Here is a 25,912-nt window from a genome sequence, read left to right on the forward strand (position 1 = left end):
TCCAGAGAGGTTACCCTCAGGAAATTATAAATGCGGCTTTTGAAAAAGCAGCCTTACAAGATCAAAATGCCCTATTAAGAAGAAAAAAGAGGAAACAACATATGAAATACAGTAACATTCCAGAATCGGAGTCTAAAGAAACAGAAGTGACAAACGACAAATTTTCATTTGTGTTCGATTTCAGCCCTCTTTCTAATACCATCAAAAAAGCCATAAATAATAATTGGTCCCTCCTTGTAAAGGATACTCTTTTAATTGAAGTAACTAAGAACAGACCAGTGATAGCCTTTCGTAAAGTTAGAAATGTCGGAAATCTCCTTATTAACAGTAGTTATGTCTCCGAGAAGAAGAATGATCTGGATTTTCTCAGCAGTGCAGCTCCCACGGGAAACCAGTCTTAAAAAAGGAAAAAAACTTTCTTTTGGGGGGTGTTGAAATACATGTTAAGAGTCTTATTACTTGTCGGACAGACCACGTTGTTTACGGGATCGAGTGTGCGTGTGGTCACTTCTATATAGGCAGCATTATAGGCCCCATGCACACTCGGTTCTGTGAACACGTGCGGTCCACAAAAACACTAAAGGGCCGTCCCAGAATTATCGAGCATGTCAACATTGAGCATAAAGGAGATACCTCAGTTTTGAAGTTATTTGGATTGGAAAGAGTTCTGCCGGTTGCCAGGGGCGACAGAAGAAAGCTGTTGCTACAGAAGGAGGCCAGATGGATCCTGCGCATGCGTGCGCAGGGTCCATCTGGTCTCAATGATAAGGTAGATTTAAGTATATTTCTGTAAATCCCGTTGTTTCCATAGTTGAATTTTGTTGGTTTAGACATATGTTTTAAAATTTTGTATTTTGTACACTTTTTTCACTTGTGGTGTATTTTAAGACATACGCCCACTGATGTCACCGCCAGGTATTTTATGCTGGCACTGACGACAGTAGGGGAGTGGTCTGAAGAAGTGCACCTGGTGCACGAAAAAGCTTTTACACGCTCCTGCTGTCCCACCTCCCCATGCTGCAATCTGCCGGTCGCCGAATAAATACAGCTGTCACCTCCTGCTTCATTCCTGACCACGCACCAGTGCCACCTGTCCAGACCTTCTGCTATCCTGACTACATGTTGCTGTTCTCCTTCTGTACCTCAAATCTCCTCAGCCGCCTGTGTGGTCGAGTCGTGCCAGGGGTAGCGACCAGGGTGCCTCCTGCCGCAGCAAGTCCATCCTGCTTTACAGGGGATCAGGTGAAAATCAGCGGCACCTTAGACTCCGCTCCGCGGCACCTTAGACCGTGTCATCTGCCACACAGGTCCAGCGGATTTACTACCCAGAGTGTTCCTGTCTACTGAACAGTGAGTGTTACAAGTACATGTCCATTCTTCATGCCGTAATGTACATACTGATTTTTTTAATGTAAGGGCAACTATATTTTATTTAAGAAATAACTTAAGAAATAGCACTATTATTTTTATTGGCATGATATGACATGATAGGAAGAATCAATGCGTGCCTTATACAGAGATTTTCAGAGGTTTTTCTTTATGGTAGGAACCATCCATTTTGCAACAAGTATGTCCTGTTTATACATAAACAGCAAAGTAAAAAGTAAAATACTGGGCAATGTACCCAGAGCTATGTAATATGTAGAGCAGAGCTATGTGTATTATAAATAATGGGTAGAGACAGGTTACTGTAAGATCATTAAGCTAAGCTGTTTTATCAGAATTTTTTTACTAATACAAATGTACATATTTATCGCTGTTTGTATGGATTACACAGTTCTGTGCATATTTCTGGTGTAGAAAACACTAGCCTAGATTTATATTACCATCTGGCAGCCAAGAAAGGAAGATGAATCACAAGTTCTAATCCTATAGGTCATAAAAAAGCATCCTCTTACTTAACAGTCATTTCTAGATATTACAGAAAATAAATCTAAGAACCTTCTTCACATAGTAATTAAACATGGTAAACATAAAAACTCCAGTTCTATTCTTACTATTCTTTAGTAAGTAATGTTAGGTGAGTAGGTACTCCAGCTCCCGTCTTCTGTACTCGTCACGGTAGTGACAGGCCTCTTAGTCAATCTTAGGCTGCTGGGATGTCCTGCCTCAGATGGTGATAGGCTAAGCGGGCCGTCACTACCGAGACCAGTTTGTCTTGGAAAGGGGGAGGGGGGCGTTCAGCAGGAAGAGTCTGGTGCTATTCTTTCCCGCCGGGCTGGACTATAAAGGCAGCATAGGAGCGAGAAAAGTAAGTATACGTTATTTTTCTCTTTAGCACCTGTCTAGGCATAGTTTAAAGAGAAAAAACTTAAATAAGATTACTTTAAATTTCTGCTTATTCTAGTCTTAGGAGTATATTGGGCAGTTCAGTTGATTGACAGCTATCTCTATATGCATTCTCATACAAGGGAGGCTGTGAATTATTGAGTGAGGCCACCCACTGGGGTGGGGGTTCTTAACAGTCAGACCCCCCCACGATCAGACACTTATGAGTTTATTACCGCTGAACATCTTATTTAAGAACTTCATGCGAATGTGTTACATTTGTGCCCCAAAAGCAAAAAGTCTGCTATTGCTGAACAATATGTGTACATGTTATAAGCAAAACCTTTTAATACAATAAAATAGAAAATAACATTATTTGTATATTTGTATTATACAGTGGTTAAAAAATTTGTATATTTTTGCCCCTGCAGCCATTGTCTGTGTGTCTCCGTGAGGAGACCAAATACAGGAAGTGTGGGTGGACAAGCAGGGCTCTGTACACTGAGGACAAGCAGGGCTATGTACACTTAGGACAAGCAGGGCCCTGTGCACTGAGGACAAGCAGGGCTCTGTACACTGAGGACAAGCAGGGCTCTGTGCAGTGAGGACAAGCAGGGCTCTGTGCAGTGAGAACAAGCAGGGCTCTGTACACTGAGGACAAGCAGGGCTCTGTACACTGAGGAGAAGCAGGGCTCTGTGCACTGAGAACAAGCAGGGCTATGTGTACTGAGGACAAGTAGGGCACTGTACACTGAGGACAAGCAGGGCTCTGTGCAGTGAGGACAAGCAGGGCTCTGTGTAGTGAGGACAAGCAGGGCTCTGTACGCTGAGGACAAGCAGGGCTATGTCTACTGAGGACAAGTAGGGCTCTGTACACTGAGGACAAGCAGGGCTCAGTGCAGTGAGGACAAGCAGGGATCTGTGCAGTGAGGACAAGCAGGGATCTGTGCAGTGAGGACAAGCAGGGCTCTGTACACTGAGGACAAGCAGGGCTCTGTACGCTGAGGACAAGCATGGCTATGTGTACTGAGGACAAGCAGGGCTCTCTACACTGAGGGCAAGCAGGGCTCTGTACACTGAGAACAAGCAGGGCTCTGTGCAGTGAGGACAACAGGGCTCTGTACGCTGAGGAGAAAGCAGGGCTCTGTACACTGAGGACAAGCAAGGCTATGTGTACTGAGGAAAAGTAGGGCTCTGTACACTGAGGACAAGCAGGGCTCTGTGCAGTGAGGACATGCAGGTCTCTGTGCAGTGAGGACAAGCAGGGCTCTGTGCAGTGAGAACAAGCAGGGCTCTGTACACTGAGGACAAGCAGGGCTCTATACACTGAGGAGAAGCAGGGCTTTGTGCACTGAGAACAAGCAGGGCAATGTGTAATGAGGACAAGTAGGGCACTGTACACTGAGGACAAGCAGGGCTCTGTACGCTGAGGACAAGCATGGCTATGTGTACTGAGGACAAGCAGGGCTCTGTACACTGAAGACAAGCAGGGCTATGTGTACTGAGGACAAATAGGGCTCTGTACACTGAGGACAAGCAGGGCTCTGTGCAGTGAGGACAAGCAGGGCTCTGTGCATACAGTGAGGACAAGCACGACTCTTTACACTGAGGACAAGCAGGGCTCTGTGCAGTGAGGACAAGCAGGGCTCTGTACGCTGAGGACAAGCATGGCTATGTGTACTGAGGACAAGCAGGGCTCTGTACACTGAAGACAAGCAGGGCTATGTGTACTGAGGACAAGCAGGGCTATGTACACTTAGGACAAGCAGGGCCCTGTGCACTGAGGACAAGCAGGGCTCTGTACACTGAGGACAAGCAGGGCTCTGTGCAGTGAGGACAAGCAGGGCTCTGTGCATACAGTGAGGACAAGCACGACTCTTTACACTGAGGACAAGCAGGACTCTGTGCAGTGAGGATAAGCAGGGCTCTGTGCAGTGAGGACAAGCAGGGCTCTGTACAGTGAGGACAAGCAGGGTTCTGTACACTGAGGACAAGCAGGGCTCTGTGCAGTGAGGAAAAGCAGGGCTCTGTACACTGAGGAAAAGCAGGGCTCTGTGCAGTGAGGACAAGCAGGGCTCTGTGCGTGCAGTGAGGACAAGCAGGACTCTTTACACTGAGGACAAGCAGGGCTCTGTGCAGTGAGAATAAGCAGGGCTCTGTGCAGTGAGGACAATCAGGGTTCTGTGCAGTGAGGACAAGCAGGGCTCTGTACACTGAGGACATGCAGGGCTCTGTGCAGTGAGGACAAGCAGGGCTCTGTACGCTGAGGACAAGCAGGGATCTGTGCATTGAGGAGAAGCAGGGCTCTGTGCAGTGAGGCTCTATGACATGCTCCTGGCTCACACAGCAGTCTGACAAGTCAGGAGCCTGCACAGAGCACTGCTTGTCCTGCACTCACTTCCTGTATTTGGTCTCCTCATAGAGACACACAGACAATAGCTGCAGGGGCAAAAATATAGCCATTTTTTAACCACTGCATATTACAAATATACATATAATGGTAGTATTTACATTATATAAATTTTTTGCTTATGACCGGTACATATATATGGTAAATGTATGTATGTCTCATAAGGTTTCTATTAACATGATTTTTTTTTTACTTTAACCCCTTCCCACCCCAGGACGAATGCATAAGTCCAAGTTGCTAGCTTGTTAGCGCAGGAGATCGCCAGTGGGACACTACTGTCAATCACAGCCGGGCTCCCGCGGCAGCTGCCGGGGCCGCGATCGCACCGGACCTGGAAGCATTAACCCCATAGATGCCGTGATCAATCCTGATCACGGCATCTATGGTGTTGACAGGGAGAGGGTGCTCCCCCCTGTTCACCAACGGCGGCGCCACAATACGATCACAGGTCGCCGTTGGTTGCTATGGCAGCAGGAGGTCAGATGATGACCTCCTTAATGCCTGCTACGGAAGCCTGTGAGATCCAGCCAGAGGCTGGATCGCACAGGCTCTAGTGTGTGCAGCTCATCAGGTCATACTGTGCTGCAGTACAAATGTATTGCAGCATAGTATAACCTGTAAAAAGTGAAAAATAAATAATAAAATAATAATAAAAGGTTCTTCAATAAAAGTATGAAGTGTAAAAAATAAAAGCCCCTTTCCCAATAAAAGTCATGTATTATCATAAAAAGAAAAATCATACACATACTTGGAATTGTCACGTCCGTAAGGATGTGTACTATAAAGCTATAGTGTAAATTATCCCGCACCGTAAGAAAAAAATACAACAACAAAAAAGCATAAATTTAGCCAATTTTGGCACAAATAGCAGAATAAAAAAAATGTTTCGCAAAAAATGCTGCATGTGTCAACAAAAATGCACCACTTATAAAGTACAATATGTCACGAAAAAACTGTCTCAGAATCGCTCTGCTCAGAAAAAGCATTCTAAAGTTATTACCATTTAAAGAGACACGTCAAATAAAAAAAATAAAAAAAGAGCCTGGTCATTAGGGTAAAAAAGGGGTCGGTCCTTAAGGGGTTAAGTGTGTACATTTTTAAGGTTTGAAACAAGTATATCACGAAAAGAAAAACATACTATGTGGAATTTGTTAATTGTTAAATAGGTTAAGGTAATATTGCAATATATATTTACATTTGTACTGTTTTAAGGCCTTTCTTATAGTAATCAATATTTATATTCTCCTAACATACTGAAATAAGTTTACAATAGTATGACTGAATATGTAACATACCCCCGAAGCCAGGTCTCATAGTGAAATCGTGGTCATCTATTCGAAGAAGCTGTTCAGACTTTGTGAGTGGTGATTTTGTAATATCTGGACTTCTTTTGAAAACGGGACTGTTTCAAAAATACACAATTAGTTAACATTCATTTAAGCTTTATATAATACATTATTCCTAAGCAGAATATTTGACCACAATAACAAACAAACAATATTTAAATTCTCATGTATGTTAAAAAAAAAAAAAAAAAAAAAAGTTAAACAAGAAAAACACACATGAAATTTTTTTCCTGAAATTACGATACTTTACACACCCCTGAATTATTACCTAACATACCTAAGACTTCTGTTCCAGAGAAGGGTTGTCAACTGTCCAAAATTTCCTTTAAACAGATGATTTTTTCCACTATGTGTAAACAAAAATGATGTGTCTTTAATCTATTTTTTAAGCTGGAGGAACATCTAATTAAGTTATTGCGATTGTAATTATCAACATTTCACGCTAAGAACTTCGCTACGCTATGCTAAGAATTTCATATTTTATTTTACATACAGATTTTCATTCGTAATAGACAAATACCGTATATACTCGAGGATAAGCCGACCCGAGTATAAGCCGAGACCCCTAATTTCAACCCAAAATCCCAGGAAAAGTTATTGACTCGAGTATAAGCCTAGGGTGGGAAATACCTCATCCCCCCCTGTCATCATCCAGACCCGTCATTAACATCCTCATCATCATCCCCTTGTCATCATCCCACACATCCCCCCTTCATCATCCCCTTATCATCCCACACATCCCCCCTTCATCATCCCCTTGTCATCATCCCACACATCCCCCCTTCATCATCCCCTTATCATCCCGCACATCCCCCCTTCATCATCCCCTTATCATCCCACACATCCCCCCTTCATCATCCCCTTGTAATCATCCCACACACCCCCCTTCATCATCCCCACCCCCCTTCATCATCCCCACACCCCCCCCCCTTCATCATCCTCTTCTCATCATTCGCCCTCAGTGGTCTTCAACCTGCGGACCTCCAGAGGTTTCAAAACTACAACTCCCAGCAAGCCCGGGCAGCCATGGGCTGTCCGGGCTTGCTGGGAGTTGTAGTTTTGAAACCTCCGGAGGTCCGCAGGTTGAAGACCACTGCGGCCTTCAACATCATCCAGCCCCCTCTCACCCCCTTTAGTTCTGAGTACTCACCTCCGCTCGGCGCTGGTCCAGTCCTGCAGGGCTGTCCGGAGAGGAGGTGGTCCGGGCTGCTATCTTCACCGGGGGCGCCTCTTCTCCGCGCTTCCGGCCCGGAATAGAGGCGTTGCCTTGACAATGACGCAGAAGTACGTTGGCAATGAACGCACCTCTGCGTCGTTGTCACGGCAACGTGACTATTCTGAGGCCGGGCCCGAAGCGCTTAGAAGAGGCCTCCCCGGTGAAGATAGCAGCCCGGAACCACTATGCCACCGGACCACCTCCTCTCCGGACAGCCCTGCAGGACCGGACCAGCGCCGAGCGGAGGTGAGTACTCAGAACTAAAGGGGGTGAGAGGGGGCTGGATGATGTTGAAGGCCGCAGTGGTCTTCAACCTGCGGACCTCCGGAGGTTTCAAAACTACAACTCCCAGCAAGCCCGGACAGCCGATGGCTGCCCGGGCTTGCTGGGAGATGTAGTTTTGAAACCTCTGGAAGTCCGCAGGTTGAAGACCACTGCGGGTGGGGGAGTTCACTCGAGTATAAGCCGAGGGGGGTGTTTTCAGCACGAAAAATCGTGCTGAAAAACTCGGCTTATACTCGAGTATATACGGTATATGGAATGCAATAGGACACTGATATTTCCACAGTGTAAACCCAGTTTTACTGTTCACAGTGAATGTAACTAATGTGTTTATATCAGTTTTCTGAACAATACACAAATACCATGTATAATCTTTGTTATTCATTATGGTTTTCCAAGCTGGCTATGTTTCAGAGATTTACTGCTAGATGTCTTTTAAAGAAAATGTGTTGCCTTGATTTTTTAGGCTAAGATTCTACTTGTTTTTTTTTTTTTGTGGGCCAAAAAAATGCCACCAAAAAAACACAATTTTTCTTTGTTTGGCGTTTTTTTTCTTGCGTTTATTCTGGCGTTTTTTGGGTTTGAGTGGAAATTGAATTTTTGGCCCCTTTGGTGTTTTTTTTGGTACCCAAAATTTGTTGGGTTGCAAAAAAAAAGAAAAAAAAAAAGGATGCAGTAGTGATGGAAAGATTTTTATTTAGTGAAATATATATTTTTGATAACGAAATTTTTATATTTTTTTAATAAAGTGTGTATGTTTCCCTTTTTTTCTCTACATGTTTTACATTTTTTAGGTAGTACTACTACTCCCAGCATGGAACAGACTGTTCCATGATGGGAGTAGTAGTACCTGTACTAATAGACATATCTATATCAGTCGTGACACCCAATGCGATCGTCCATAATATAGCAGAGATGCGGAGTGGCTCTATACAGCGCTCGCATCTCTGCACTATACTTCCCGCCAGTGATGTGAATAGAACATCACTCATTCATATTTTCCGCCCAGAGTGGGGATTGGCCGGATGGTTGCAGCCATTCACCGCTCTCAGCGGGGAAATATAAATGAGTGATGTTCTATTCACATCACTGGCCGGAGTATAGTGCAGATATGCGAGTGCTGTATAGAGCTGCTTCACATCTCTGCAATAGATAGGATGATCGCATCGGGTGTTAGCATTGACACCCACTGTGATCTGTCCTTAATTGCCGGTACTACTACTCCAAACATGGAGCACACTCTGCTCCATGCTGGGAGCTGTAGTACCTGCATTAATAGACAGATCACAATGAGTGTAACTTCTGACACCTTTTGCAATCTGTCTATTAATGCAGGTACTACAGCTCCCAGTATGGAGCAGAGAGTGCTCGATGTTTGGAGTAGTAGTACCTGCAGTTAAGGAAAGATCACAGTGGATGTCACTCCAGACACCTGCTGCAATCCTCCTGTATAATGTATAGATGCCGACGGCCGCTCTTCTATGGTCCCCTGCACTGACGTATATATACACCTATTCATATTTCTCACAAAGAGTTGTGTTTGGCTGGAACCATCTGGCCAATCACAGCTGGGGGCTGAAAAAGTGTAAGATAAGAAGGAAAAAATATGTATTCTAATAATATTAAAAAATGCCACCCACTAATAAAAATTTCAATCAACCTCCATTTTCCAAATTAAACACTGTAAAAAAATCTAAAATATTTGGTATTGACATATTACATTTAGTATTGACATATTACATTCATGATTGTATCGCCAAATAATCATCCAGATCCCACACAGTCAACAGCATAAACACACAAAAAATTTCAAAATGCCAAAATTATAGATTTAAGGTCACATTCCATCCCAGAATAAATTGAATTTAAAGTGATAAAAATGTCAGAACTACCCAAAAGCTCATGGCGCAAAAAAATGAGCCCATCCATAGGTGGAAAAATAAAAAAAGATATATGGGTCAAAACATGGCAATAAACTGAGTTTTTTTTCTTCTTCAAGTTTTGTATTTTCATCAAGTTTTGTATTTTCTTCTTCAAGTTTTGCAATCGCTCTGATCCATAAAAAGTTAGCATGTTTATTTTACCATATGATAAACTGCACAATTTCATTTTGTTTTCTATTTTGCCCTACAAATAATTTTGTTCTTCCTAATACATTATATGATATCATATAGGATGCCAGTGAAAAGTAAAACTTGTCCCATAAAATATAAGCCCAATGGAAAAAAGTCATGGATCTTAGAAGGGGGGGACATTTAAGCCACAAATCAAAATTCGAGGGGGGTTGTTCTATACAGCCCTTTAATTATGGAACGTCTCAGTGCTTAGACCCCCAACCAATTTCTAGTAGCGCTTTAAACTTTAGCCAAGAGTATAAGCAAAGGGGGACATGACTATAGGAATTTTCAATGTATAGTGGTATAGATTTAATCTAAATCTAACTTCCTTCTCATCCCCGAAAAAGAAGGAAGGTTATTTGAAATTATGATAGGGGTGGGCATCCTATGTGCTGTCCAGATTACAATGGGGGGAAAAAGTATTTAGTCAGGCACCAATTGTGCAAGTTCTCCCACTTAAAGAGGTGAGAGAGGCCTGTAATTTTCATCTTAGGTATTCCTCAACTATGAGAGACAGAATGGGGGAAAAGAATACAGGAAATCACAATGTAGGATTTCTAATGAATTGATTAGTAAATTCCTCTGTAAAATAAGTATTAGGTCACCTACAAACAAGAAAGATTTCTGTCTCTCACAGACCTGAAACTTCTTCTTTAAGAGTCTCCTCTGTCCTCCACACGTTACCTATATTAAAGGCATCTGTTTGAAATTGTTATCATATTAAAGACACCTGTCCACAACCTCAAACAGTCACACTCCAAACTCCACTACGGCCAAGACCAAAGAGCTGTCAAAGGACAACAGAAACAAAATTGAATACCTGCACCAGGCTGGGAAGACTGAATCTGCAATAGGCAAGCAGCTTGGTGTGAAGAAATCAACTGTGGGAGCAATTATTAGAAAATGGAAGACATACAAGACCACTGATAAACTCCCTTGATCTGGGGCTCCATGCAAGATGTCACCCCGTGGTGTCAAAATGATCACAAGAACGGTGAGAAAAAATCCCAGAACCAAACGGGGGACCTAGTCAAGGACCTGCAGAGAGCTGGAACCAAAGTAACAAAGGCTACCATCAGTAACACACTATGCCGCCAGGGATTCAAATCCTGCAGCGCCAGACATGTCCCCCTGCTTAAGCCAGTACATGTCCGGGCCTGTCTGAAGTTTGCTAGAGAGCATTTGAATCATCCAGAAGAGTATTGGGAGAATGTCACATGGTCAGATGAAATCAAAGTAGAACTTTTTTTTGCTAAAAACTCAACTCGTCATGTTTGGAGGAGAAAGAATGCTGATTTGCATCCAAAGAACACCATACCTACTGTGAAGCATGGGGGGTGGAAACATCATGCTTTGGGGCTGTTTTTCCGCAAAGGGACCAGGACGACTGATCCGTGTAAAGGAAAGAATGAATGGGGCCATGTATCATGAGATTTTGAGTGAAAACCTCCTTCCATCAACAAGGGCATTGAAGTTGAAACATGGCTGGGTTTTTCAGCATGACAATGATCCCAAACACACCACCCGGGCAATGAAGTAGTGGCTTCATAAGAAGCATTTCAAGGTCCTGGAGTGGCCTAGCCAGTCTCTAGATCTCGACCCTATAGAAAACCTGGAGTTAAAAGTCCGTGTTGCCCAGCTCGGGCCCCAAAACATCACTGCTGTCTGTAGAGGAGATCGGCATGAAGGAATGGAGCAAAATATCAGCAACAGTGTGGGACAACCTTGTGAAGACTTACAGAAAACGTTTGACCTCTGTCATTTCCAAAAAAGGATATATAACAAAGTATTGAGATGAACTTTTGCTGTTGACCAAATACTTATTTTCAACCATAATTTGCAAATAAAGTCTTTAAAAATCAGACAACGTGATTTTATCTATTTTTTTTTCTCATTCTGTCTCTCATAGTTGAGGTATACCTATGATGAAAATGACAGGCCTCTCATCTTTTTAAGTGGGAGAACTTGCACAATAGCTTACTTTTTACATGGGTATCTAGCTGTTGCTTGTGTATACAGTATGTTTAATACTTGGTTTTTGCCCATGTACTTTATTGTTTGGAACCTGCAACTCCAGCCTGTACCCACCATATATCCCTGTGGTATTCACATCTATGGGAGGCACTTGCATCATATAGCTCTGGATATGTTCAGCCCGCACCACCCCTGTGTTTTCAGTTGCCACTGTCAATTTATTTCTTTTTTTCTTTATTTTCTTCTTTGTTGTTTTTTTTGTACTTATACAAATAAACCTGTATGCCCCTGAAAGACCAGGCCTGTTTTTTCAAATCGGGGATGTCTGTCTTTATTAGAGAATAACTCTGGTAATGTTTTGCCAATCACGATAATTCTGACATTGTTTTTTTGTCACAAGTTGTCCTTCATGTACATAGTAAAAGTAAGTCGATATCATTTGTAGTTTTTTTACAATGCAAAAAATCATGACATTTTTACCAAAAATTACGATTATTTGCTATTTTAACACTAATAGGTTGCATATATTTATACTTACTGACCAAATAGTTTATGAAACTTATACTTTCAGATGTCTACTTTATTTTGACGTCATTTTTTTGTTTTTAATTAACATTTTAAATTAGTTAGAAGCCTAACAATTTAACTTGAAATTTTGAAAATTTAGAAAATTTGAAAAGTACATCTTTTTTTGTGTGCTATGCAAGGTTTGCATAAATTAAAAGGTAGTAGAACATAGGAACACCCCCCCAAATGACCCTGTTTTAAAAACTAGACCCCTCAAGGTATTCCCTAGGGGGTACAGTGAGTATTTTAACACCATAGTTTTTTGGCAGGAATTATTACAAAGTCAGTGTTAAAAATTCGAAAATTGCAATTTTTCACAAATGCATCATTTGGGGGGCATATTTTTTGTACATCACTTCTGATATTGAAAGAAATGCACCCTATATTTTATTTAGCTGCTTGTCCCATGTTCGGAAATACCCCCACTTGGGCCATATATGGTTCCTTGGCAGCGTGGTAGGACTCAGAAGGAGAGGAGCGCCATTTGTCTTTGAGGGCAGAACAGTACCCCCACCCCCACAAGTGACCCCATTTATATGCCGAACCCCTACAAGTTATTGGCTGGACCAGGGACCTGTCTGATTGGTCCTTGGTCGGCTGGCAGTATAACGCGTCTGTCTGTGACAGTTAAGGCTCCTGATGGATATATCCGCCATGTTGTGGGAATAAGCACCCGCTCATGGCGAATATATCCATCACTGCTGCGGCTGGGTAGCTCAGTGTGTCCGCTCATGACTGCTGGCGGGAAATCCGCCGCTATGAGTGGACACACAAAGCTACCCAGCCGCAGCATGGAGCTCATTACCGTGACTGCTGCATAATGTGTAGGATCACATGGTGGACATCCGCAGCATATTACTTGCTGCGGATGTCCGCCAATGCGATCCTACACATTATGCTTTTTTTTAAATTAGATTCATTTAATAAATGTATTTTTAATATTTTTTTTTTCACTTTTATTACATTTTTATTTATTTTTACACTTTTATTTTATGTTATTTATTTGTTTTTACACTTTTTAATGCTTTGGAATACTTAGTATTCCAAAGCATTGCAGTTATATGCTGCCTGCCAGTTTTCACTAGCAGGCAGCATATTAGGAAGTGCCTCTGGCACGTCCTTTCAGGCAATACCCAGGGCAGACCTGGGGGTCTTTGTAGGACCCCCGGCTGCCCAGGTATGCAGCAGCACCCCGCGATGCTCCGGGGTGCTGCAGGAGAGACAGAGGGAGCCCCCTCCCTCTGTCAGAACTCCTTACAGCGCGCGGTCACTTCTGACCGCGGCTGTAAGGGTTAAACTGTCGGGAATTAAGTGAACTTCCCTCCCAACAGTGCGGCCACACACAGCACCCCGCGATCGCACTGCGGGGTGCTGCAGAGGAGACAGAGGGAGCCCCCTCCCTCTGTCAGAACTCCTTACAGCGCGCGGTCACTTCTGACCGCGGCTGTAAGGGTTAAACTGTCGGGAGTGAAGTGAACTTCACTCCCGGCAGTGCGGCAGGTCCCGGCCAGCCGCGGCCACACACAGCACCCCGCGATCGCGATGCGGGGTGCTGCAGAGGAGACAGAGGGAGCCCCTTCCCTCTGTCATAACACTTACAGCCCGCGGTCACTTCCGACCGCGGCTGTAAGGGTTAAAACTGCCGGGACCGAAGTTTACTTCGGTCTTGGCAGTGCAGCAGGGTCCCGCCTGTGTGATACAGCCGAGTCCCTGCCGCGATCTCGTGGGTGCACTGGGCAGCACCCACGAGAATAATGGACGAGTATAGACGTCCAGGTGCCGGAACGCCCGCCAACCTGGACGTCTATACTCGTCCGTGGTCGTTATCGGGTTAAATGCCTTATGCATTTTAAATGTATTTTAATAAAGAATATATGTTTCTATATGCTACCATATTTTCTGCCACAATTATTTCCTTTGTAGGTTTGTGTTTATGTTTGTTGCATTAGGCAGTATTCACATGGTCCTGAGTTTTCAGCTGGGGTTACCATATAGTAAACAGTATTCTGATTCTGTTTCTTGTGTTCCCCTACACTAGCTGTTTGTGTCACTGTTTTATGTTTGGTATAGATTTAGACAAAGGTGATTTTGCTTTAAGAGGAAGGGGTATATGGGTGTTTAATGCATTACTACGAGGAGGGTGGAGTTATGAAAAGATGTAACTTCTGGATTTTTCTCTTTCTTCCTCTTTATCTAACAAAAGATATGGAGAAAACATTTTCCTCCTGCCCTCCATGTTTTAATCTTTATTCTACAACTGTGTATCTATTATCTGGATATTGATGCCTGTATTATGTTATCTTTTCTTTGTTTGAATGAACATAAATGAAAAGAAAACTGCTACTAAGGCACTGCTATCACACCATGGTTACTTCCATTTAAAGCCAGTCGTCCTGGTTAAACTTGTTCAATCTGCGGTGGGGTGCTGGCATATAAGCATGAGTCCAACCATATGGCAATACATAAAGAAGCAAAGAAATGCTGCACTCTCCATCGATGGTGAGTGCAGCATTTCTTTGCTTCTTTATGTATTTGTTTTATTTGTTTGATATTGCCATTGTATCTGGTTCCATGTACAATTTAATTTTAATGTAGTTAATTACAGATTTGCCATAACCCAATAATCCCATGGGAAGGACTGCATTTCAGCCATGGTTCCCCAAAGGTTTCCTCCATAGTTTTTTTTTCCTCTACTGAGTGCTAGATGATGACTCTAATGAGGATCTTAATGGGGTACTCTGCTGGAAAACATTTTTTTAAATCAACTGGTGCCAGAAAGTTAAACAGATTTTTAAAATTACTTTTATTTAAAAATCATAATCGTTCCAGTACTTATAAGCTGCTGTATGCTCAACTGGTGCCAGAAAGTTAAACAGATTTGTAAATTACTTCTATTAAAAAATCTTAATCCTTTCAGTACTTATCAGCTGCTGTATACTACAGAGGAAGTTCTTTCCTTTTTGAATTTCCTTTCTGCCTGACCACAGTGCTCTCTGCTGACACCTCTGTCCATTTTAGGAACTGTCCAGAGTAGGAGCAAATCCCCATAACAAACCTCTCCTGCTCTGGACAGTTCCCAACATGGACAGAGGTGTCAGCAGAGAGCACTTGTGGTCAGACAGAAAGGAAATCCAAAGAGAAAAGAACTTCCTCTGTAGTATACAGCAGCTGATAAGTACTGAAAGGATTAAGATTTTTTAATAGAAGTAATTTACAAATCTGTTTAACTTTCTGGCACCAGTTGATTTAAAATAAAATGTTTTCCAGTGGCGTACCCCTTTAAGTAGGGTCTTAAAGTGTACTGTCTCTGATAGAATGTCAATCCAGAGTATGCAGCCCCTTTATTCCTGTCCGGCCTAGGGCTGTATGTCAGACAGCTAGGAATACATACAATATGTACGAATCTCAGTGGCTAGCACTTCAGAGTTCAGAGACAAATATATATATATATATATATATATATATATATATATATATATATATATATCTTTGTCTTTGTGATAGGTTTCTTTCACACAGGTGTGGTGTATTTTGTATCAGTCCTTTAAACTAGGTTTTCACACAGGTTTTTATCTGGTGTTTTGGAAATGTTCCTACACAACATTTTTCATATTTGTCCCATGGAAATAAATATGTTCACAAAAGAAGCCAAGGTGGATTTAGCCACAAGTAGAAAACTTTTGGATCATTAAACTTTAGGTGCACTGCATATATATGTCACAGAATATGTCAGAAAACCTTTTTAAAGGAATTGCAAGATATATTGATGGTGAACAACCAAAATGTCATGTTAACCATACCTTTAGATATATTTATAAAACATTTTTTGTTGAGATTTATCAAAACCTGTGTAGAGGGAAACTTACCCATAGCAATCAATGGAATAGCTTTTTTTAAATTTTTTTTACAAAGGCCTCTAACAAAAAAAATTTGATTGATTGCTATGGGCAACTGCTTCATTTTCTTTGCACAGGTTTTGATAAATTTCTCCCATAAGGTTCTATAAGAGAATATTATACAACCGATAATTGAAATTTGAGCAATGCAGATAAATGTCCATAACAGACTGCTAAGCTACGCATTAGATTAAAATATCCCAAATAAAAGCCAACTGGCCTTCTTCCAGGAATAAACGGAGATGCTCAGAGAAGTGACTAAGCCACGTGATGCCTCTGGCAGAGTAAACTGCTAAGCCTGTGCTTTATTTTTGTATATGCAATATTTTTAGCTGCAGAGTCCTTGCCTCTAGACAACAGAAACATCACTATTGTTATTTATCCAGGCAGCAAAAGAATGATGGCATTTTGTGCATGGAAAACACTAATGCTATCTTTCAAGCAAGCATACACAGCCATTGCAAGGTATTAAACACATTAACCCATTAAGAACAGAGCCCACTTTGGCCCTGAGGACACAGCCAATTTTCATTTTCGCATTTTTCTTCCTCCTTGCCTTTTAAGAGACATCATTTTTTTTATTTTCCATCTTCAGACCCATATAAGGCCTTGTTTTTTGCTGGGCCAAATTTACTTTGTTATGAAACCCTTCATTTTCCATAAAATGTACGACGAAACAAAAAAGAAAATTAAAATAAAATTGAAAAAAAATTTAAATTTTTCAACTTTTGGGAATTTTGTTTTTAAGTAGTGCACTTTATGGTAAAATGACATGTTCTCTTCATTGTGTAGGTCAATGCAATTAAAACAATATCCAATTTATAATTTCTATTTCTCTATTATTGGATCACCTATTTATTTATTTATTTTATTTATTTATATAGCGCATACAGATCACCTTTTTTTTTTGTTATCAAAATCTGTATGCTTACAATTGTTCTCTTCTGAACCCTAGGGGGGAGATTTATCAAAGCATTTAGTAGATTTTGTTTTCTTAAAATTGTCGCAAGTGCGACAACTCTCTTTTTTCTGCGACTTTTTGATTGTGCAGTGTCCTAAGCAAAAAATAAAAATCTTGCTTACCAAAGCAAAAAGTGATTTATGACTTGCAGTGGTCAGAGATTTCTCAAGTGTGAAAGTCGCAAAAAAGTCACATGGCATGAAAAAATGTACAAAATTTACTCCAACTCAGACATGGAGCAGAAAAAGCCACTACCAAAGCAAAAAAAAAAAAAAAAAAAATTGCTTATGTGAAAGAAATTTATCAACAGGCGGAAACCAGTTGATAAATACGTCGCACATAAGTAAAAAATTGTAAAAAAAATAAATAACTAAAAAAAGGAATACATAAGCAAACATTGATAAATGTCCACCTATAACTTTTATATTTTTCCATATATGGGGTTGTGTGAATTTAGTTTTTTGCTCTATAATCTGAAGTTTTTATCATTTGGTACTTTTTTAAGGTTAGGGCCATAACCGTGCAGAATCATAACCGTTATAGTTATATAGTTTGGACAATTCCATACACCGTGATACCAAATACGCTTATTATGTTTATTAATTTATTTATTCATTTATTTTTGTAAATTTAAAAGGTTGGAAAGAAGTGTTTCATTATGGGAGGGGCTTTTATATAATTTGAAAAACATTTTTTATTTACATTCTTTAAGCCCTAATAGGGGACTTTTATATGCAATCACTAGATTGCACTAGATTGCATTAACTTTTTAATGCTATTGTATGTGTAGCATTAAACAATGAAATTGGCGCTCTGCTGATACAGGCTGCATAACCACATCCCTGAGCTAACTAACATCTGTGACTTAATACTTTAGACATTGTGATCAGCACTGATCCTTGTGATCACCGCTCCCCGACATTAGTGGTTAGTGTCCAGCTACTGATTATGTTATTCTGTAGTTCACAGAAAGTCAGTTGACCCAGGACAGACCACTTCCACACAAAAACGTTTTTTTCTCATGCAGCTGTGCTGGAATAAAACAAACAGGGCTGTAGGACTAGTGATGATGAGTGTGCATGATGTGGGGAAAAAACACAACCTGTCCTACAGAACTAGTGTAGTTCATATTATAGTTTCTGTATATAGTGTTTGATGGCTGGTCTCATAATTGTTATGTGATCTTTGCCTGATGTTTATTTTTAGCAGCATACAATATTAGTGCTGTCTCCAGTTTTCCCGAAACATTATATCACTAGTCAGGTGTTTAAAGGGAGCCTGTCTGCTTCAATGGGTGGAACGACCCAGCTGGATGGGAAGGAGGTCATACTTCACAGGGCTGCAGAGAATTGTAGTCACATAAACAGCATGCATAGCTCAACTGTGCTGCAAAGGGTGGGGTGATTGATGTGTGGGAGGGAGAAAAGTGAGCTCATTGTAATGACTTGTCTCAGTTTTGTCCAAAGGGTTAACTTTTTAGGTTCTGGCTTAGCTTGTGTTGCTGTGGTTACACGATGACCTATCCGTGGGTATGTCTCTTAAGCTATTTACCAACCTTGTGTGACCCCACCTGTACAGCTGCCTATTTAAGACTTCAGTGGCTAGTGCACTTTGCCTGTGAAAGAACATTTTCTGAAGCTAGCTTCCCTGTCCTGCTTTCTGCATTCCTCTTGATTACCTGGTATTTTGTGATCCCGGCTTGTGTCTATGGATATTCTATCTGGTTTGTGTCTTGACTAATACTCGTCCTCTTGGTTTTTGACTCGGAATGTTGACTATGTGTGTTTGTTTGTATACCCTGAGTATTGTTAGTGTGTGTTTACCTTTTGTATTCCTAACAAATTTCCTGACCTGTGAGTATTTTTGTACTTTGTTATATTGACTTTGAAGTCTCAGCAAGTAGATAGGCACATGGATCAGTCAGTTAGGGCGGATACGCAATAGGGAGGGACAGAGGTTGTGGGATAGTGTAGGACTTCACCTTTTCTCTGCCCATACGTGACACTCACACCTACAAACAAGGGATCCTGGAACTTGTAGTTGGATGGAGGGAACTCCAAAAGGAAATAGTAATTTCACAAAAAGAAAGTAAGCAGCATTATAGTGGACTCATAACACAACCATTTAGCCCCAAGACAATCTGTCTATCACTAACTAGCAGGTAAGTGCAAAAGTCACCTTATGGTTATCCACCATAAGGGGACTTTTGTACTTACCTTTAAATGGGCACTGTCAGATACAAAAACTTTTGATATGTTGTAAAGGTTTTGCAATTGCTTTCATTCGAAAATTTTCAGTATTTCTTCCTGAAAAAGCCAGTCAAACAACTGCCCCCCTGCCTGCTTGGACACATACTAGTCCTGCTGTGTCCATGCTTCATAACCTATGTCATGGACACACTTCCTTGATTGCCAGCTGTGAGTGCAGGGATCACAGCTGGAGGAAAAATCCTCCCACAATCCTCCTACTGTCAGTGAGGACAAGCTGGGAGTTGAAGTATTGTTAATGCTAGGGGAGATGTGAGCAGACAGCATAGTGAGGGAGAGGGCGGAAACCTGCACAGTGAGGCCACGCCCCCTCCATTTGAAAATAATTCAGACTAGTGAGCTAAATTAAAAGTGTAATAAAAAAATAAATAAAGGTGATAGACACATAAAAATTAAATGTACATGATCAGGATTAGGTACTGAGTGATATATAAAAAATTTTTCTTTGTTGGGTACTGACAGGTACGTTTTAACTCCTTAAGGACTCAGGACGTACCGGTGAGCCCAGCTCCCGGTGTTTATAAGGGAGTCATGCCGTGACCCCGCATCACACCGGGTCGGTCCCGGCTGCTTTTCATAGCCGGGACCCTGGGCTGACAGTGCACGGCACCGATCGTTGTGCTGCGCGCTGTTAACCCTTCAGACGCGGCGATCAAAGTTGACCGCCGCGTCTGAAAGTGAAACTAAACACTTCCCGGCAGCTCAGTCGGGCTGATCGGGACATCGCGATAAAATTGTGATGTTCCAATCAGCTGGGATGCAGGCGGAGGTCTCCTTACCTGCGTCCGATCGGGGTTTGATTGTTTCAAGCCTGAGCTACAGGCTTGAGCAATCGAGCCCCTATCTCGCTGATCCATGCAGAGCTATGGCTCTGCAGGGATCAGCATAGGAGATCAGTGTGTGCAGTGTTATAGGACCCTATGGGAGCTATAACACTGCAAAAAAAAAGTGAAAAAAAAAAGTTAACAAAGGTAATTTAACCCCTTCCCTATTAAAAGTTTGAATCACCCCCCTTTTCCCATGAAAAAAAAAAATGTGTAAATAAAAATAAGAATAAACGTATGTGGTATCGCCGCGTGCATAAATGTCCGATCTATAAAAATATATCATTAATTAAAGCGCACGGTCAATGGCGTACACGCAAAAAAAGTCCAAAGTCCAAAATAGCGTATTTTTGGTCACTTTTTATATAATAAAAAAATGAATAAAATGCGATCAAAAAGTCAGATCAATACAAAAATGGTACCGATAAAAACATCAGAACACGGCACAAAAAATTAGCCCTCATACCGACCTGTACGTGGAAAAATAAAACAGTTATTGGGGTCAGAAGATGACAATTTTAAACGTATACATTTTCATGCATGTAGTTATGATTTTTTTCAGAAGTGCGACAAAATCAAACCTATATAAGTAGGGTATCATATTAATCGTATGGACCTACAGAATAAAGATAAGGTGTCATTTTTACCAAAAAATGTACTGCGTAGAAAGGAAGCCCCCAAAAGTTACAAAATGAAATTTTTTCTTCAATTTTGTCGCACAATGATTTTTTTTCCCGTTTCGCCGTGGATTTTTTGGTAAAATGACTAATGTCACTGCAAAGTAGAATTGGTGGCGCAAAAACTAAGCCATCATTTGGAATTTTATGTGAAAAATTGAAAGCGTTATGATTTTTAGAAAGTGATGAGGAAAAAATGAAAATGCAAAAACTGAAAAACGCTGAGTCCTTAAGGGGTTAAAGAACTAATTAACTTTTTTTTTCAATATATATATATATTGAAAAAATAAGTTAAATATTATATTTGAAATGCACTGCTCACAAGTACCAGATGCTCTCTCTCATGCTGCATAGGCTGACTAAGAAACAACCAAATTATATAAGAGTTTCCTAAAGGAATAAATTGTGCCTTTTAATGAATATGTCTGAAACTGTTGTAGAGTCATTAAAAAGAACAACTTCTATGAAGATCTACATCATAGTACAGTGTGTATCACATTAAAGATGGCATATGTTCTTGGCAATAAATAAAGATTCTTTTTTTTTCTCGTTTTATGGCTAAACATATTGCTATGGATTTCAGTGATTTTTTTCATGTTGCTTTATGGGATTTCACCCACACTTTTTTGTGGTGTTTTTTTTGGCAGTTTTTAAATAAATATAAATATATATATATATATATATATATATATATATATATATATATAGATGCAAATCATAAAATGTTTCAGTATCTTGTAATACCTTTTTTATTGGACTAAGAAGATTTTGTAGAGACAAGCTTTTGGGATTCCTCCCTTTATCAAGTCATAAGCAAATCTAAGCTCACAAGCAGAAGACACAGGTTGTGAGCTTAGATTTGCTTTGGACTTGATAAAGGGAGGAATCCCGAAAGCTTGTCTCTACAAAATTCTGTTAGTCCAATAAAAGAAGTATTACAAGATACTGCAACATTTTATGATTTGCATCTGCATCACTGGACTAATACGGCTGCTCAAATTTACTATATATATATATATATATATATATATATATATATATATATATATACATACATATATTAAACTGGTACTTTGCCTCTATACATCTTATCTCCTATCCACAGAACTGCTGGGACCCCCTGCAATCTCTGACACTGTAGCATTCCAAACATAGAAGCTTGGGGCTTCCGTGTTTGTGATGTCACGCCACGCCCCCTCCATTCATGCCTATGGGAGGGGGCGTGACGGCTAGTACATTTATAACACTGCCTAACAGCTCTATACCCCTGTCTAATACTGTTAGGAATGTATTCAAGTAGTTTTAAAGTGCTTCACCCATGGTAACTATTACAGCTCTCCCATTTTTAGGACTATTCACACTAAAATAAATCCCTAGTTGTTGGTAGATGCTTGCTGGTGTTAACATGCACACAGAGGCATATGAAGAGGCAATTGCTTTTTCCAAGCATTACAAAAATTATCCCTGTTTCTGTGGATGATGGGTTGTGTACATGAAGGCCTGGCTGGAAGTAGGGTGATGGTGGATTGGTGTTTCAATTAGTAGCCAGCATACAGCGGTGGTGGCTGACTGATGTTACTAGCATAGAGCATGATATGGCGGACTTATGTCAATAGTGTACAGCAGGAGATGGTGGTCTGGTAGTAGCAGGAAGGTTGTGGTTTTTAAATTAAATTTGAAAATGTTTCAATAAAGTTTTTTAATTTTGAAATGAAAATGATAATTCAGTTATATGGTTCCTGAACTGGTGATGTTGACATGCCAGGGTTGTGAATGGGTAGCCCAGCTGAAACTACCAGCAGAATATGTCAGAGTGGCTTACTGCAGCAAGTTGTAGTAGCCTGCCTAAAGCAGCAGGTTGAGAAACCATTAAAATGAACTTCAACACGCTTTTTGCGTGGCAGAGATGACAGCACAATGCGTATGGAAGGTGTTTGCAGAAATCAATTATATTCACTACTGTGTTGACAGGCCCTATAAGTATATAGTGCCACTTGAATATGCTTTGTGGGTGGGTGGCACAGATCAATGCACCTCAATGGCCACTGTAGCTGGTTTAGGAACACTATTCAATTCAGGTATATGCAGGAAGAATTTGTGATAGCAAAAGATGAGCCCTTCAGAGGCTGTGATTAACATGTCCCCTTACATGCTGTTTTGGTGTATAGGAGCCAAGGAGAACATCTTGTGTTAAGGAGTGTAAGGAGACTGACTGTTGTTTTGTCTGTATTATAAAATGTATACTTTGTTTTTATATGGATGTATTTTAATAAATATGTCATAGTTATTTTTGCTACTTAGAGACAGTGGGCTCAACCTAGTAATAACCACATGGGTGCTACCAATGCCACTGACCAACATACAGAAACCAAGCAAGGGAAAAAAGGCAAGGCAAGAAGAAGTGCACACCAAATATTATGCAAACAGTACTTTATTGTATAAATCACACAAAAAATAGCCTCACACAGTTAAAACCACTTAAAAAGAGGGGACACAAACCTACTGGCCACCCTCAGCCACAGAGGGGGGCCCCAGCTGCCTGGGAGCTCCCCCAAGAGAAACCCATCTAATCTAAATAATACAATGAGAAGTCCCTCAAGACCTACAACCCCTATGTATAGTATACAAATACAATCATGTATTAAACCGTAGCAGCTCTATAATTATATACTACTATATTAAAGTGCACAGTCAAAAAAGAGGGAAAACCCCCCATACAAATTATACAAATGTAACAGAGTAACACAGAGAGCAGCTATATAATCATATGCTGTTATATTAACCCCTTAAGGACCGGGGGTTTTTACGTTTTTGCATTTTCGTTTTTTGCTCCTTGCCTTTAAAAAATCATAACTCTTTCAATTTTGGACCTAAAAATCCATATTATTGCTTATTTTTTGCGCCACCAATTCTACTTTGTAATGACGTCAGTCATTTTGCCCAAAAATCTACGGTGAAACGGAGAAAAAAAATCATTGTGAGACAAAATTGAAAAAAAAACCCCGCAGTTTTGTAATTTTTGGAGGCTTCCGTTTCTACGTAGTACATTTTTCGGTAAAAATTACACCTTATTTTTATTCTGTAGGTTCATACGATTAAAATGATACCCTACTTATATAGGTTGGATTTTGTCGTAGTTCTGGAAAAAATCATAACTTCATGCAGGAAAATTAATACGTTTAACATTGTCATCTTCTGACCCCTATAACTTTTTTATTTTTCCGCATATGGGGTGGTATGAGGGCTCATTTTTTGCGCCGTGATCTGAAGTTTTTAACGGTACCCTTTTTGCATTGATAGGACTTATTTAGTATAAAAAGTGACCAAAAATGCACTATTTTGGACTTTGGAATTTTTTTGCGCGCACGCCATTGACCATGCAGTTTAATTAATGATATATTTTTATAATTCAGACATTTCCGCATGCGGCGATACCATATATGTTTATTTTTATTTACACTGTGTTTTTTTTTATGGGAAAAGGGGGGTGATTCAAACTTTTAATAGGGGAGGGGCTAAATGATCTTTATTCACTTTATTTTTTCCACTTTTTTTTTGTAGTGTTATAGCTCCCATAGGGACCTATAACACTGATCTTTATCATTGATCGATGATTCTGCCGCTTGACTGCTCATGCCTGGATCTCAGGCACTGAACAGTCATTCGGCGATCGGACAGCGAGGAGGCACTTTTTACTTTCACTTTTAGCCACGTGGCTCAGCTTTGAGCGCGCGGCTAAAGGGTTAATAGCGTGCGGCACCTCAATCAGTGCCGCGCGCTATTAGCGGTGGGTCCCGGCTTCACTATGATGCCGGGCCCGCCGTGATATGATGCGGGGTCACCGTGGGACCCCGCGTTATATCACGGGAGCGGGACCAAGGACGTACTCATACGTCCTTGGTCCTTAAGAGGTTAAAGTGCACAGTCAAGAGAGAGGGTAAAAATGCGTCACGCTGTCATGTATGGGAGCAGGTGTCCCCCCAAAAAGGTCCCCACACGGTCTGTCACTACAAGTGACTTCCTCAGGAGCTCATGGCTACATAATGCTAGTACCTTCCTTTTATATACATATACATCATTACCTCAGTGCCGGCAGGTGTGTCATCCACATCATCAACCTCACACATGCCACAAACACTCAATCAGTTCCGGTATCATACCTTATGATTCCCTATGAGTATACTCAGCGGGCGAGCAAGTGTCTCCGGAGTGGCATATCAGGTCACGGATCGCATAACCTACACACTGCGCATGTGCCAATAGCCCACATATTCGCAAAACAAAGCGCCTGTGCAAACAAGCACATAACTGCTCAAGCGCAACCAATACATTGCCGTGCATGTGCACCAGGCAGATGCGCCATCAAAATCCTGATGGTATATGCGCGGCACCACTTAGACAACGCGCATGCGTTAAGATCTCTGTATACTTATAATATTAAAGTTTTTTATAAAGCATGTTCCTATATTTTGTTTATGCGCATGTGCCCTCATGCACACGTTGGCCGCCCTGTCATCGGATACACACAGTTAACTCCTTCATCACCATATCACAGGGAGAACCAAACATGATCACATTTATATTCAAATTTCCACAGTTAACTCTATAGTTGCCATATCACATGGGGGAGTAAAAAATATAGTCATTACATATATATTAAAAAAGAGTCCATTATTACTGATATACTTCAATGATCCATAGACTATAAAGTGACAAAGTAACAATTCTAGCTCAAATTGTACTAGAATACACAATCTGTATTTATATCCTATCAACACTATTACATTTTTTTAACCCACACTATTTATATGTTGAGTGCACACCCCTAAAAGGTATAATGATAAATATCCCACATCCTAGCATCCATAATTATGCATATTTAGAGTATATGCATATTTAAGATGCATAAAAACTATAGTGCATTTCAATAATCTATTTGGATCCCAATAATATGTAATAATTCAATACATGTTTATGGCGGTTAATTCCCCTCTTATCACATTATGTATAGGTTTTTCTTAGAGGGCACCACATATTGTTTATATACTTACCTTAGAGGGCACTACACATTGGGATATCTGTTAACCTCTCATAGACGGTGGGCGTA

The 25,912-nt window shown here is 40.8% G+C and overlaps 1 protein-coding gene across 2 annotated transcripts in view; it reads right to left on the reverse strand.

The window, feature by feature from the left end:
• Positions 1-25,912, reverse strand: part of GABRR1 (gamma-aminobutyric acid type A receptor subunit rho1) — a 136,237-nt gene that overhangs the window by 38,597 nt on the left and 71,728 nt on the right. For both annotated transcript variants that reach the window (XM_056566097.1, XM_056566096.1), the window contains exon 3: positions 5,974-6,080. In XM_056566097.1, the coding sequence (XP_056422072.1) occupies positions 5,974-6,080 (107 nt within the window). The remainder of the gene's footprint in view (positions 1-5,973; positions 6,081-25,912) is intronic.

Source organism: Hyla sarda, chromosome 3, assembly GCF_029499605.1.
Source record: "Hyla sarda isolate aHylSar1 chromosome 3, aHylSar1.hap1, whole genome shotgun sequence".
NCBI classification, from domain to species: Eukaryota; Metazoa; Chordata; class Amphibia; order Anura; family Hylidae; genus Hyla; species Hyla sarda.